General features: G+C 43.0%; 3 protein-coding genes across 4 annotated transcripts in view; 1 reads left to right on the top strand and 2 right to left on the bottom strand.

Annotated features, from left to right (window-relative positions):
• Window positions 1-1003: 1003 nt before the first annotated feature.
• Window positions 1004-4847, bottom strand: LOC134616387 (zinc finger protein 570-like). The gene is made up of 2 exons (XM_063461248.2): window positions 4618-4847; window positions 1004-2880 (listed from the first exon to the last, which is right to left on the bottom strand). The coding sequence occupies exons 1-2, from the start codon at window positions 4787-4789 to the stop codon at window positions 1925-1927; spliced, it is 1128 nt and encodes a 375-aa protein (XP_063317318.1). The 5' UTR covers window positions 4790-4847; the 3' UTR covers window positions 1004-1924.
• Window positions 4848-5577: 730 nt separating this feature from the next.
• LOC134616412 (zinc finger protein 658B-like) lies at window positions 5578-9833 on the bottom strand. 2 transcript variants are annotated; one of them, XM_063461285.1, is made up of 3 exons: window positions 9661-9833; window positions 9197-9407; window positions 5578-6981 (listed from the first exon to the last, which is right to left on the bottom strand). In XM_063461285.1, the coding sequence occupies exons 2-3, from the start codon at window positions 9231-9233 to the stop codon at window positions 6443-6445; spliced, it is 576 nt and encodes a 191-aa protein (XP_063317355.1). In that variant the 5' UTR covers window positions 9234-9407; window positions 9661-9833; the 3' UTR covers window positions 5578-6442. The 2 variants fall into 2 exon arrangements, with proteins under 2 accessions (XP_063317355.1, XP_063317354.1); XM_063461284.1 differs by lacking the exon at window positions 9197-9407.
• Window positions 9834-10386: 553 nt separating this feature from the next.
• LOC134616411 (T cell receptor alpha chain MC.7.G5-like) overlaps window positions 10387-15347 on the top strand; it is a 78353-nt gene continuing 73392 nt past the window's right edge. Inside the window, exons 1-2 of the mRNA XM_065469544.1 lie at window positions 10387-10490; window positions 13744-14054. Of these exons, the coding sequence (XP_065325616.1) occupies window positions 10436-10490; window positions 13744-14054 (366 nt within the window). The 5' untranslated portion in view covers window positions 10387-10435. The remainder of the gene's footprint in view (window positions 10491-13743; window positions 14055-15347) is intronic.

The raw sequence follows: 15347 nt of genomic DNA, 5'->3' as shown, positions 1-15347 counted from the left end.
TCCTGTTATTGTAAGACACAAACCACAAATAATCTGCAGAAATATCTGACCCTGAGTCTCACTTTAAGCATGAGAAGCATTAATGACCTCAGTGATGGAGAACATTTGGCTCGTTGTGTTTGCACACAGTGCAAAGTGCTCCATCCTCCCTCCTCACAGTCATTCAAATGCTGCTAACAGTCTGTGAACCAGGAGGAAGAGGAAGTGAGAGAAGTGAAGATCCAGCTCAAAGAGGAGACAGAGGGCGACATCATCCAGTAGGCGGTGCTCTCCTTCTGCACTGTGTTCAACCATTGTGTCAATAATAAGTGCTGCTGTGAAGAGAACAATTCTCAGACTGAATGTTGAACATCAGCTAGTTTCTCCTGTTGATTGAAACCTTGTTGTACAGATGGAACATTGGCTGTGGATTATTCTTGCTGCTCTTTTCTTTGGTAAGATACAAACATCAACATGTTTCCTCTGCACACGATTCACAACAAGGACAGAAAGAGGAGATTTCATCATTTTACACTGTGGAACTTTTCAATAACTTCAATCATGTTTATTGATCCATCTCTTTCTCTGCATGTTCTGTTCTTCCTCAGAGTGTAAAGGAGAAGACAAAGTGATCCAGGAACAAGGAGATGTCATTGCTGCTGAAGGAGACACAGTTACACTTGGATGTAAATATGAGACCAGTTACCCCAGTCCCACTTTGTTCTGGTACAAACAAGAAGTGGACAGTTACCCAAAGTATATGCTGAAATGTTTCTCAGAAAAAACAGATAAATCTGAAGAGTTCAACAACGACAGATTTGATGCTAAAATCAACAAAACAGAAAATTCAGTTCCTCTGAAGATCCAGAAGCTTCAGCTGTCTGACTCTGCTGTGTACTACTGTGCTCTGCAGCCCACAGTGACAGGAAACACCAAAACTCTGTACAAAAACCTTTGGAGCAAAGACAACAGAATACTCCACAACATCCACTAGAGGGAGCCACACACTGTTAAACCTCTGATTCTTGTGTCATTGGACTGATGACAAAGACAACAGAGAAATGAAGCAGTAAAGATCAGAGACAGAGACAGAGCTGCTGTGGAAGCACAAAGGAAACTTTATATATAAAGATCCTTTCACATTGACACGTCAAACAGTTCGTACAGTTTGTTAGTGTCAGCTCTAAAGACTGTAATGTTTAAAAAGATGAGAACACAAAACAAAGCATGCTTGAAACACACACTTCAACATCTGAGTTCAATCCAAAAATCACTAAGATAGAGGACACAAACCAATATCCAGACAGTCAAACATCTTCCATTAAACGTTCAGGTGCAAACAGACTGATGGAGGTAAAGAAGAAAACCTCGAGCGTGATGCAGGCGGAAGATCAGAGCTGCATCTTTGTCATTTTTACACTGTTGCTGCTGATTGTACTGAAGCAGAGACGTCATCAAACATGTTTTCTTCCAGAGTCAAAGAAATCCTCCAAAACAGTTTTTATAGAAAACAGAACCCAGGAACTGATTTCCACTGATCAGACTTTTTATATCACTGCCAGATTGACACCCAGTAAAACACGTGATCTATGGCTGCAGTCCTGTTTAGTTCCTGTGCTTCTGCCAGTGATTCGTCTAGTTGCTGGTAGACAGAGAACCAGACCCAGCTGACTTTATGAGCCAAGCATCGGTTCAGCCTGCAGTTCAGAAACTGACTTTTTCCCAGATTCAAACACTTTTTATACACAAATTGTTGATCGGTGAAATAAGAGGATTCATAGTGTGATGGGTAACACAGCTGCTAGCCAAGTGAGAGGTTGCTGGTTCAGTTCAGCTGGAGACACAAACCCAGGAAGGGCAAACATGAGCAGCAGCTGGAAGCAGCCATCTCATCCTGTGAAGTTACGCTACAAAGACGCAGACTCTCCTGTGGACACTGGAAACATCACGTGTTACAAGGGTAAGGCTTCTTATCCGAGTGGTTTCTCATGTGTACAGTCAAATGATACTGAGAGCGAAAGTCTTTCCCACACATTTTGCAGGGATACGGCTTCTCACCAGTGTGGATCCTGGTGTGGATGGACAGCCTGCTGCTCTGACTAAAACTCTTCCCACACGTTTTGCAGGAATATGGTTTCTCCCCTGTGTGACTTCTCATGTGGACCCACAAACCGCTATTCTGACTGAAACGTTTCCCACACGTGTTACACAGATACGGCTTCTCCCCCGTGTGGGTTCTCATGTGGCTCAACAAACTACCACTCTGAGTAAAACCTTTCCCACACGTGGTGCAAGAATACGGCTTCTCCCCTGTGTGGACCGCCTTATGCTTTTTAACCGATGACGGGTCACTAAATCCCTTCCCACAGGTTTTACAAAGGTACGGCTTCTCACCTGTGTGGATTCTCTGATGGATCCTCATTTGGTACCTTTTCTTAAAGGCTTTTCCACAAACATCACATGATACAGACTTGTTACCTGTGCCAGTGTTACACTGACTCATTGGCATAGTAGGGTTCTCTGCATTTTCACTGTGATTTCTCTTCTTTGGCTTCACCTCTGCATTCTCAGTTACTCCTAAATCTCTATTTTTGCTTCCTTCATGATCCTCAGACTCAGCCACAGGAAAGCTGGGAGAGAGGAGCTGCTCCCCGAGGAGTTCTGATTCACTGTCGTCACTTTCCTCATACATACAAGGCACCATAAAGCTATAAATCTCCTCCTTCAGTCCCAGCTGCTCTCCCTCCTGACTGCTGCACAGTTCCTCCTGTTCCTCTTTAATCTGTGGAGGTTCTGGTTCCTCCTGCTCCACACTGGAGCTCCTCTCCTGGTTCCAGAGCTGCTGCTCAGGGAGAACCTCCTCCTCCTCATCTTCCTCACAGACAGGCTGCTGTGGGACGTCTGGAGGACAGAAAATTAAAATTGATGTGATGAAAAAGAGAAAACTGAGTAAATATTCACTGCAACCATAAGTGTGTATAAGAGCAAAAACTAGAATAAAATGAAGTACTTCTCTGTTAAAGAGTGTAATGGGAATATTCTAGTTTTCACATTTCCACATTTAGATTGAGGTGCTTAGATGAATTGTGTGTATGTGTCAGTATGACCTGGTGAAAACTGTTTAGCTTTGCTTAACGATGTTTCACTAAGTTATCTGCTAACTGTTTGGGTGTACAAGGACAAACCCCCCAAGAAGACCAGTGCCAGGAGCTTCCTGGGAAAGATAGTGGGAGTTGCTCTCTGCCCAGCAACAGGCTGTGTGACAAAAACCTGTTGTAACTGAAAGAGACAGAGTTGTGTGTGAGGGTATAAAAGGGTTAGAGCTCCCATGACTGTGAACTTTGATATTTGATGTGTGTTGGCTCTCCTCCATGCAGTGAGTAAAATAGCTTGACCACAGCTGACGGTGTTGCAGATTTTATTAACAGAAAATTCCATGACAAGAGGTCAGATAACCTGCATCACTTGTGCAAGCTCCCACACCCTCCATGCATCACACACAGGTCACTGCTGTATGAGAAGAAGATGCTACACTACATGCAACTGTCATAGTCCAAACCTGTAATCATGGAGCCTGAATGATTCTGGGTTCAATATGGAAACAAAGGTCAGTGATCTGTGCAGAAATGATGAATCGATGTTTTACTCTGAGTGTCTGACGCCCTGCAGAAAATGATGAATTCGCAAAAAGTAAATATGAGTGAAAATTCATCTGAAGCCGTGGAAGCTGAATGAGACGTCAGACCGTCCTCCAGCATGAAACGTTACAGCAGTACGAGGCCTGGATTCACTTTAATGATTAGGGCAGCAGAGCAGACAGGAAAGGGGGAGGGAGCAGGAGCACCCCCAGACAGGAAACGGCCAGGGTGGAGTCCACCCCGTCCTCCTGCAGGAGCACCTCTGAATCCTCACTTTGTCCTGTGGAAACACCCACAGAGGGGATACGAGTGCCCGGCTCACAGAAGGCAAATCCAGGCCAGAGTGCAGCTCGTCTCCAGCTGACTCGTTTTATAACACGAGCTGTGTGTTTTGGCAAACCCGACTACATCATGCTGGTGTCGCTCGTCCACCAGAGAAGTGACTTTCCTCACCTCTGTGGTCAGACTGGTCAGAGATTAAACTGCTCGAGGCACAAAGAACAGAACCCCTAAAGCCCCTCATGCAGCTTTTTATGGGCTGTGGCCCCCCAGACACTCACTGGTTTCAAACAGTCCTCAGCACAGCAGCAGATCACAGCGCTGAGGACGAGAAACAGCCTGTAGATCAGTCACATTAGATATTTTATTATTGCACAGCGACTTTATGTTTCCAACATTTGTTTGCAACTTTCACAAGTGCAACAGGAAACATACATTTATATAAACGTCATATTTATATGTATAAAATCCATCTGGAATAAATGATGTACTCTGAACCTCGATTTTCGATGTTTTCCAACTTTGTCAGCAAACATAAAGAAACTGATTGAGTGATTCAGGTCAGAGAAAAGCCTCAAATCCACCGCCTGCTGTTTGAATGGAGCACAGTGCAGTCCTGTCCTCTGTTTGCTCTTTGTTAGCTCACATCTCCAAAAAGTCCTCACAATCATAAATGTCCCGCAGAGCTGTGATCAGGATCCTCCCTCAGAGGGACACTCACCTGTCCTGTGCAGCTTGATTTGGGGTTTCCAGGTGATATCCAGCAGTCTGCGCTGACGGTCGATCTCTTCCTCGTACTGGACGATCGTTTTTTCAAACTCCAAGAATATTTGTTCAGCAGCAGCAGTTAGTCGCTCGTTGATAAACTCTCTCAGAGACTGAACTGAAGGCATTGTTACTGCCACAGCTCACACACTCGGCTCACACACTCGGCTCACACAGCAACAACAACACAACACACTTCCGGTTAAGTCCAAGCATTTCGCCGGTGCTTCTGCCGGATATGACGCGGTGCTGCCCTCCGGAGACCGTTAACTGCTTCGAGCTCTGAGCAGAAAATAAAAGATGAGATAAAAACAAAGAACAGAGCAGTAAGAAAGAATGATGACGTCAGAGTGCGAGACAGCTGGAGAGGTTTGTTATTTCTTTTCAAAAATACGAAATCAAAATTGAAGGGAAGAACATTATCACTTATTTTGAAACTAAAGAAAAAAAAAAGTGCCATTGTCAGTCTTTATATCTTATTAGAGAAATTCCATATACATAAATGTAAATTTCAAAACTCAACCCCATCATTTAATTTGTTTTTGATTGAAATTGAATATTACTTAAACTCTCTTAAATTAACTTCCAATAAAAAAGGTTTATCATTGATTGAAATTCATTCAGAAATGTTTAACGAATGAGCTGTCACAGATACAACTTTCAAGTACAAAGTTGTTATGAAGTCTGTCACATCCCTCTCTTTTTTTATCCTTTATTTATTTATCCATCTTATTTCTTTGTACTGTATATTGTTACTCTTATTTGCCCTGTATGTCTACTGTACAAACTGAACTGGAATGACTGACTGTTCAAATTATAATTTCAAATAAAGTAAAAAAAAAAATTAAAGAAAATTGTTATTTCTTTTCAAAATAAAGGTTTAAATATTCAGGACCTTAGTGAAGCTGTGCAGAGAATATAAAACATCCACGTTCATGTTCACTGTAAGAGAGGCCATCATGAACAAAGCAGTGACACTAGACCCACACAGGAAACAGTTTAATATACACATACACTACAGAGGAAACATCTGGGCTGCAGACAGCTGCTGAACTGGTTTCTTTCAGTCTGGGAGGAAAACAGCTGGAGGTGAGGGAGGGAGGGGTGACCTACTTCCCCTCTGCTGCATCAGCACTCAGGCAGGAGTGATCTACTCTTTGTGAGTGCTATGAGCTGACTGTTCCAATATCAGCATACTTTTTATTTATTTATTTATACCGGTGCTTTACAGAGTTTCATTAACATTATGATTTCTCTAATGGTCAGAACAATTACCATCACTGTGTAGATAAGGACCTCTCCCCCACCTTCCATCCATCAAATTACAAGCATCCAAAATAAAAGCAGGATGTTTGTTAAAGCTCTCTGCTCTGTTTAACAGCATCTGGGACATTTTGAGTTTTATTAATTCTGTCCTGATGTGGAAACAGCACAGTTAGAAGGCAGCTGTAGTTTTAGGTTTCGTCACATTCAAAGACAAATATCATCTGATTTTGTTTATTACACAATTTGAAGTATAAAATAAATAAAAAAGGATGCAAAAACAGATAAAATCAGACAGTATTTATGAATAATCTGCACAGAGACGTGTGACTGCTGAAAGCACAGCTTCACTTAAACATCAGGCAGCTTTTCCTGTTTCACTGCTTTAAATGAAACCTTTACTCTGTTTCACAGAATACCGCTCCCATCTCTTAACTGTTCTTGAGTTTGAGAGTTTCTGTTGTACGAGCATCTTGGGCTAGGACAGACAGAAAGTTGCCATGGAAACAGTCCACCTTTCACATGGATTTCTCCTTTTTCCGTGTTTCACATGAATCCGGCTTCTCGCCTGTGTGGGCTCTCACGTGGAGGCTCAGGTGAGAGCGAGAGCTGAAGTTTTTCCCACACTCTTCAGCTGTGTGGATTCTGTCCTTCCCACAACCATCACAGTTTACAGGCTTTTTACCCGTGTCAGAGTTACACCGACTCTCTGATGTAGGGGAACCTCCTGCTGTCACTTCTGTTTCTAATTTCAGACGTCCTGAGTCTGCACTCCTGCCTCCTTCCAGATGCTGACTCTCAGCTCCAGCAGAGCTGTGAGAGAGGAGCTGCTCCTCGTCTCCTCCTGGTTCACTGTGGTCTCCTTCCTCAGCAGCAGTCACCATGAAGGTATCAGTCTCCTCCTTCAGTCCCAGCTGCTCTCCCTCCTGACTGCTGCACAGTTCCTCCTGTTCCTCTTTAATCTGTGGAGGTTCTGGTTCCTCCTGGTCCACACTGGAGCTCCTCTCCTGGTCAATGAGGACTTCCTCCTCCTCACAGACATGCTGCTGTGGGACGTCTGGAGGAACAAAGAGAGAGGAGACAAAGGTTACTTATGTAAGGACAAAAAAAGTACCTGAGCAAAAAAACAGATCCAAAAACTCAGAGCAGAGTCAGATTCCAGCACCAGAGTGAGACTCTGAGTTGTGACACTCAGCCAGTGTGTGTGATTCAGCTCTCAGTGTTGGGTTAAAGGGTCACTGTTATATATTTACAGTTAAAAACATTATCAGCATTATGAGTTTATAAGCACATTTAAAAACAACACAGGTTGAACAAAGTGCTGCACAAAGTAAAACAAACACACACAAAGAGAACAAAACGGAGTCACAGTTAAAAGCTGCTGAGTAAAGATGTGTTTCAGACGGGATTTAAAAATGTGGAGTGTTGGAGAGACGCTAACTGAAGAGGCAGACTGCTCCAAAGTTTAGGCACAGCATCGTAAAGTCTTCGTCTCCTCTGTGGTTTAGGCTGCTGCTAGGAACAATCAGAAGCAACTTATCAGCTGACCCGAGAGTTCTGTTTGGAGTATTTTCAGTTAGAAGATCAGAGAGGGACGAGGAGGCCAATCCATTTAAAAACAAGCAATAAAATCTTAAAATCAATTCTACATGTACTGGAAGGCAGTGTAAACGAGCCAAGACTGGGAAATACGGTGGTGTTTACGAGTGCCTGTGAGGAGTCGGGCTGCAGCATCCTGAACTAGCTGCAGATGAGACAGGAGAGCTGATACCAGAATAAAGATTGTTACAGTCGTCAAGCCTGGATGAAATACATGGATCACTTTCTCAAAGTCAGCTGATGACAAAATGTTCATAATTTTTCCAAAGGCCCTGAGCTGGAAGGAGCTGGCTCTTACAACAGAAGTTTTTGTTTGTCAAATGAAAAACTGCCATCAAAGAGAGTTCTGGACTTTTCCAGAGCGCCAAGGTCAACCTTTAGAGAAGAACGAGGGTCAGAAGGTCCAAATAGATCTCAGTTTTTTGATCGTTTACATTCAAAATATGTAATGCCAACTATGATTTCGTGTCATCAAGGCAGTCCAGCAAAACTTTAAAGAGTCTGTACATTTTTTTAAAAAGGAAAGTAGATTTGAGATTCATCGGCATAACAGTGAAACGACAGTCAGTCAGTCGGTGCTCCGTCTTTGTGTCGTCACAGTTCACGGTGCTAATGTGGGCTACACGTCTGTGCTTCAAGCCTCAGATGGAACTATCACAGTGTAAGAGAGAGATTCTCCATGCAGTAGATGTAACACATGACTGAAGTGGAGCTCTGACAGACGACACAGCGTTTAGTTCAAACATCATTTTTGCTTGTTATGAAGCAAATTAAAAACTGACGGGCTGTGCTGAGTCTGAACTCTGTCTCTGCTCCCCAGAACAAATGCAGCCACTGTTTATGATGGAGGTGACAGGTGCTGTCAGCCCAGCTCCACCAGCTGTGTAACTCACTGTAACTGGGTGTGGTCTGTGGCTGCAGAGGAGGGTGGCGTTCAGGGGTGTGAGTCAAGCCGGGTCCATGACACAGCTGTGTTGCTGTACTACAGAAGTCGAATGTTAACTTTAACTGGAAACCAGCCTGGAGACCTGAGACCTGCTGTCAGTCTGCTACAAACAGAGTCAACTGAAGACGCTGAGTCACATCAAACATTAGAACGAAGTCAGAGAAACCACATCACTGACTCGTGTGTACAGCTCACACTGACACACACTTCACTGCTACAAACACTTTAGAATCAATGAAATCACATGAAAGTCATTGATGTTGGTGGCAACATGACGGCTGTGTGGTCTGCACTGACCTCGACAAAAGAAAACTATGAGTATGTAAAACATTTATATTCTACACTTTAATAAATAATATATATATTTGTAGTTACAAAGTGAGCTTTGTTTTAATGACACTGGCAAAAGCGCTCGTCCAGCATTCTGAATGTTTCACAGTGAGCGAGGAGGCCGTGCTGCTTTTTAAATTTTGGACTATCACACTGGAGCTGCTGCAGCCCATCAGCTCATCCTGAAACATGATGTTTTAGCTCCTTTATCCTTTAATCCAACTTCACTGTGATTGGCTGTCTTTTGAAAACAGCAGGTCTGAAGCGCAGGTGGGGCTGCTGTGCACTTTAGACGACCATATCAGGGATATCTGCTCGCTCTGATATCATACTGTTGATGCTGAGGTCATTCAAACCAGCAGAGAGTCACACACTGCTGCTGCATGCTGGGCGATACCTGTGTGTTCATCGTTGGTGCTGCACTCAAACTCCATGAAGGTATCCGTCTCCTCCTTCAGTCCCAGCTGCTCTTCCTCCTGACTGCTGCACAGTTCCTCCTGTTCCTCTTTAATCTGTGGAGGTTCTGGTTCCTCCTGCTCCACACTGGAGCTCCTCTCCTGGTTCCAGAGCTGCTGCTCAGAGAGAACCTCCTCCTCCTCACAGACACGCTGCTGACAGAAGTACTTATTTTTATTGAAATAAGTACCACGTGGAACCTTCAGAGGCTCACCCTCCGTGCTTTTAAATAAATGTGTGTATTGAGCAGCTGCTCAGTCTGATGTTAGCTTTACCGACGAACTGAGTGATCACTGCGGAACGTTTCTGCTATTATAGACATTTATGTGAATTTACCTTCAGTCTGTGAGCCAAAAAACTGTAAAACACTAAAATATTACACAAAGCTGTGCTGTAAGCTCAGACCTGCTCTGTGAGGCTCCTCGTCACCAGAGTCCTCCTCCTCCTCGCTGATAAACTCTCCGAGACGCTGAACAGCAGACATGTTACTCCAATGACTGTTTTCTACAGTCGTTGAGTTACTCCAACAGCTAGCTACTCAGGCTAGCAGGAGGAAAGCTAACGGTACTTCCGCTTTTTCTTTGTTTACTTCCGCCTGGTGTCACAGTGAAGTTCCGGCGAAGTAGAACCGTTAACATGAAGTTCCGCTGGAAACAGTTTCAGGTCAGACAGAATATTTACTCCTGAAACATAAACATGAACATAAATCATCAATGTTCACTTCACTGAGTAAGACACAATTTCACACAATATTTTAAAGTGAAAACAAATCGCAATGATTTTAATCTCATAAACTCATTTTAATAACTCCAGAACACAGAAAACACTCAATGCTTGACAATAGCGCACCGCCCAGTGGCAGGTTCACGCCACAGCAGCCCGAAACTAAAAGTACCCAAATCATTTATATTTTTATAATGTAAAGCATGAATCCAGCTGTGCCAGTCAGTCTTTATTTACTGTCTAAGTCTAAGATGAAATTCAAAAGTATGAAACACAAAGGAGTTTGTGCTGAAAGCTGTAACATGTATTGAGGTGTGGTTTTGGTGTTTGTAACATGCAGTGATATGAGAGGAGGAAGAGGCTGAAGGAGGAGCAACACTGTCACAGAGCAGAAAAGGACTCCCACTGTCAGATACATTCAATATCTGAAGCATACAGAACAGATAGTGTGTGGAAGATGCTGTCACTGCATTACTGGCTCATGTTTCCTTTGTTTCTGATCACACTAACAGGTCGGTTAAAGCAGGAAGAAGAAATGTCTTTAAAGGATCTGTTTGCTAGAAATCACTGGAACAGGCGCTCACAGTTTAACATCGTCTTTAACAACATTTATCTCTTCCTTTAGGTGTCAGCTGTGATCAACTCACTGCAGTCAAGGATGAAGAGTCCACTTTAGAAGGAAACACTCTCACTCTGTCCTACACTTATTCCCAAGATGCAGATCTCAATGATCATTTCTTCTGGTATCGACAATATCCAGGGAAACCGCCAGAGTTCCTGATCCACATATCAGGGATGAATATTTCTAGACCGTCAGAGTTTCTGAAATCAGCTGCAAGATTCTCCACAAAACTGTCTGGAAAAAAGCGTCTGGATCTTCAGATCTCCTCTGCTGCAGTGACAGACTCTGCTGTGTACTACTGTGCTGTGAGGCCCACAGTGACAGGAAACACCAAAACTCTGTACAAAAACCTTTGGAGCAAAGACAACAGAATACTCCACAACATCCACTAGAGGGAGCCACACACTGTTAAACTGCTCTGGATTGTGAGGAAACATAAGAGTCTTTGTAGTTTGAATGAGATTGAAAAATGTTTGAAGTATAAAACAACAGTAATTCTTTAACATAATCAGTTCTTGTGGCCTCTGCAATAATGTTCTCAGCTACCTTGTCCTCTGGTATAATCCATGAACATCAGTCTCTGGTTTAAAGTCAGGAGCAGCAGCACAGACACTGCAAAGCAGAGTCCTGAAGGAGCAAAGCAGCAGAGTCCTTACAAACCCACAGTAACACCCACACATACCCAGACAGCGACTCAGTTTGCACCATATTTCTGTCACATTGAAGCCCTCCAGACACCTGAAGGCAGCAGGACACATGTGTTGATGAATGTGTGGACAGAGCGCTCTGACATGACGCATGAACCCCTCTGTGGTTCGCCTCATTAAACCCCTGCAGATGACACCAGGCTGCTTCAAAGCCCATCTGACTCACACTCAGCGACTGGTGCAGTGTGAACTGTGTTCTGTAGTTTGTGGGAGATGTTGGATTCCAGCAGCTCATCACGAGCTCCTTTATTTTGTAGTCAAAGCAGCATTTTATGTTTCTCTGAATCGACCACAGTGAAAAAGCTGCTGAGTCACATTTTATCAGCTGAGATATGAATCTATAAATAACAAAGAAAATCTGAATGACATGCTCAGAAAGAATCGCTTCAACATTCTGATTATTTATCATCACTGTAAATTTTATTTACTAACAAAGAAAACCTGAATGATGTCGGTGAGAAGGTCAGGTTCATGAAGGGTCACTGACGTCAGTTTAAACTGAACTAATAACTAATCTGACTCGATTCACTCGTCAGATTCAACTTTTTAAAGCAGCTTTCTGTGTCCTGAACTTATGTCTTCTGTCAGTTGTGTAAACGCACAAAGAGCAGCAGCTCAGCTCATCTTAGTCTGTACACAAAGCAAACACACCTGCTGAAGCTCACAGTCTCAGTTATTCTATTTACTTTAATATTTTCTTTTGTCCGTGCTGCACTGCTTCACCTGATGTGGGTCCCCACCTGTAGAGCTGCCAACTGTCCCATAATGAGCAAAACTCTTTCTTCTTTATTCCACTTTAAATGCCCCGTTTAGTGACCGTTACCTGCAGTGTCACAGTGCATATTTACACTGTCATGGTTGCTGGCCCAGTGTTTTGAGTTTATTGTTATTATTTTCTAGTTTCTTCTGTTTCGTATTAGTTCTTAGGGTTTGAGTCTTGTGTTTAGTGTTTCTGTCGTCCCTACCTGTGTCCTCTCCTGGTGTCCTCTCCCGGTGTCCTGTTCGTGTCTCTGAGATTATGTTTGTAAAACAGTCTGTGCATTTCCTGTTTTGCTTTGTTCAGTTGTGCTCCCCTCCTGTGTGTCATTCCCTCATTACTTTGTGTGTATTTATAGTGTGTGTCTGCCTCTGTTTGTCGTCGCTCTGTCTGTGTATTTTGGTATTCCTCTCTCTGCTCTCCTTTCCCTGCATGGCCTCATGTTTTCAGGTTTGTTTATTAGTTTTCCCAGTTGAGGCTTTAGTTGCTCCCTGTTCCTTATTTCCTGTTTTGTACTTTACTTTCATTACAAATAAACACTCACTCGCACCCCAGCCAGTACCTGCATTGTGGATCCTACACTAAGCTCAGCTGGTTGTGTGTTGTGCTTCTGGCAGAGTGTCCCTTATTTATAAGGGGAGGCCGTGGCTCATGTGGTAGAGCAGATCAGCTACTAGTTCGATTCCTGGCTCTGCCAAATATCCTTGGGCAAAATACTAACCCCAAATTGCCCTCCGATGCATTCATTGGAGTGTCAATGTTTATTAGTTTGCACTTGAGTTTAGAAGTGCTTGTATGAGTGGGTGTGATTGGGTGAATGAGGCATGTTGTATACAGCGCTTTGAGTACTCCAGGAGAGTAGAAAAGCACTATATATGAATCAGTCCATATTTGATGGTTAACCCACCTGCCAAATCTCACTTTATCCCCAGTATAGAATCAGCTACATGTGGCAGTTGGTTTATTAACGCTGAGTTCTGCTGCTGCAGACGACTGCTTTAACTTTTATGGTTTACTTTTGTTCTTTTCTCACTTATTGCTTCACTTCTTTCTTCGCTGTGCTCAGTGAAACATGTAATGCTTCATGTTAAAGAAAAATACAGCTTCATAAATCCAAATCATTTAAACCATAATCAAAGCTTTTCAAGTCTCACTTTAAGCATGAGAAGCATTAATGACCTCAGTGATGGAGAACATTTGGGTCGCTGTGTTTGCACACAGTGCAAAGTGCTCCATCCTCCCTCCTCACAGTGATTCAAATGCTGCTAACAGTCTGTGAACCAGGAGGAAGAGGAAGTGAGAGAAGTGAACATCCAGCTCAAAGAGGAGACAGAGGGCGACATCATCCAGTAGGCGGTGCTCTCCTTCTGCACTGTGTTCAACCATTGTGTCAATAATAAGTGCTGCTGTGAAGAGAACAATTCTCAGACTGAATGTTGAACATCAGCTAGTTTCTCCTGTTGATTTAAACCTTGTTGTACAGATGGAACATTGGCTGTGGATTATTCTTGCTGCTCTTTTCTTTGGTAAGATACAAACATCAACATGTTTCCTCTGCACACGATTCACAACAAGGACAGAAAGAGGAGATTTCATCATTTTACACTGTGGAACTTTTCAATAACTTCAATCATGTTTATTGATCCATCTCTTCCTCTGCATGTTCTGTTCTTCCTCAGAGTGTAAAGGAGAAGACAAAGTGATCCAGGAACAAGGAGATGTCATTGCTGCTGAAGGAGACACAGTTACACTTGGATGTCAGTATGAGAGCAGTGGAACAAATAATTATCTCTTCTGGTACAAACAGGATGGAAACAACAGCCCCAAATTCATCCTGATGCGCTATAGCAAGGACCAAGGAAACACAGCAGACGAGTTCAAGGAGAGATTTTCATCCACACTGGATTCCAGCATCAGATCAGTTACTCTGAAGATCCAGAAGCTTCAGCTGTCTGACTCTGCTGTGTACTACTGTGCTCTGCAGCCCACAGTGACAGGAAACACCAAAACTCTGTACAAAAACCTTTGGAGCAAAGACAACAGAATACTCCACAACATCCACTAGAGGGAGCCACACACTGTTAAACCTCTGCAGTTTGTTAGGAGACAGTGTAGATCCATTTTCATCACAAGATACGGCTGTGTTAAAGAACACAAGGTTTACACTTGCCCACTGATAAATGCAGCCGTGTGTGGAACATCCACCTCTGTGGGTTTGATTTCAGTCTCAAAATGAAAACAGTTTTATCTTGGAAACAAATGTTCAGCTGCTCCCATCACAAACCATCAGTTTAATGTGTTGCTGCTTGATCTGTGTTTAAGTTCCAGCAGAGGAGGAAAGAGCCTCAGATAAAATACATTCCAGCTGTAAATGATGGGTGACTTTAAAGATCATTTTCAGTAATAATCATTTCTTGTACCAGCACACATTGTGGTACTTTATGGTGTGTTTTATGAGTTGGTGTGGCTACAGAGAAGCTGCTCTCACCTGCTCCCTGATTGAGAAATAATCGCCACAGCGAGTCGTTCCACGTGTCTGAGGTTTCATGTCTTTCCTCAGACTGTGGACCTTTTGCTTGTTAGGTAATGTGTAATACATGAAAGTTCACTTTCATCTCCTGCACCTGACATCCAGAGACCTACCAAAAGTTGAGCTATGTCATTTTGTCATTATATATTTTGATATCATTTGATCTTTGCTATGACAGTGGAAGTTATTGTTCTTAAAACTGTTGCAGAGACCTTGGAGAAAAGCTCTCCTGCACGTCTGAACTGTTTCTTTCATTTAAAGTGAGTCCAAACCTGTTAAACCTGCTTTCAGAAACTGCAGCTGCTGTGTCTTCACTCAACTGCCACTAGAGGTCACTGTGTATCTGAAGTTTGACTTTAACTTGCTCCCGGAGGCTTAACTGAGGTCAAAGGTCACATTTTCATCCATCTTTGTTCAAGAGGAGTGAGGAGCTTCCAGAGGGAGGAGATCCAACAGGGACAGTTTGGTACAGAACTCCAGGAGAAATAATCTGAACTGATGCATGTTTGCATTTGAAAGCAGACGTCTCTGCTTGTTCCTAATGTTTCAACACTTTCAGCCTTTTTGGGTTTTTTTGTGTGAGTTCACAGGTTTAGTTAATGGTGTGGAGAGTGATTTCCAACCAAGTGTGTTAACCTAATGTTAGATTATCATTGATTATTATAGATCTAATTATTAAGTACACAAGTATGTTTTATTCACAATATAGCAGTGAGGACAGTATAAGGGACACTTTTATACATGAACATATAT

This window comes from Pelmatolapia mariae, linkage group LG18 (assembly GCF_036321145.2).
Source record: "Pelmatolapia mariae isolate MD_Pm_ZW linkage group LG18, Pm_UMD_F_2, whole genome shotgun sequence".
Classification (NCBI taxonomy): domain Eukaryota; kingdom Metazoa; phylum Chordata; class Actinopteri; order Cichliformes; family Cichlidae; genus Pelmatolapia; species Pelmatolapia mariae.
The sequence above is the reverse complement of the archived record's forward strand: the minus strand, read 5'-3'. Positions and strand labels throughout refer to the sequence as shown.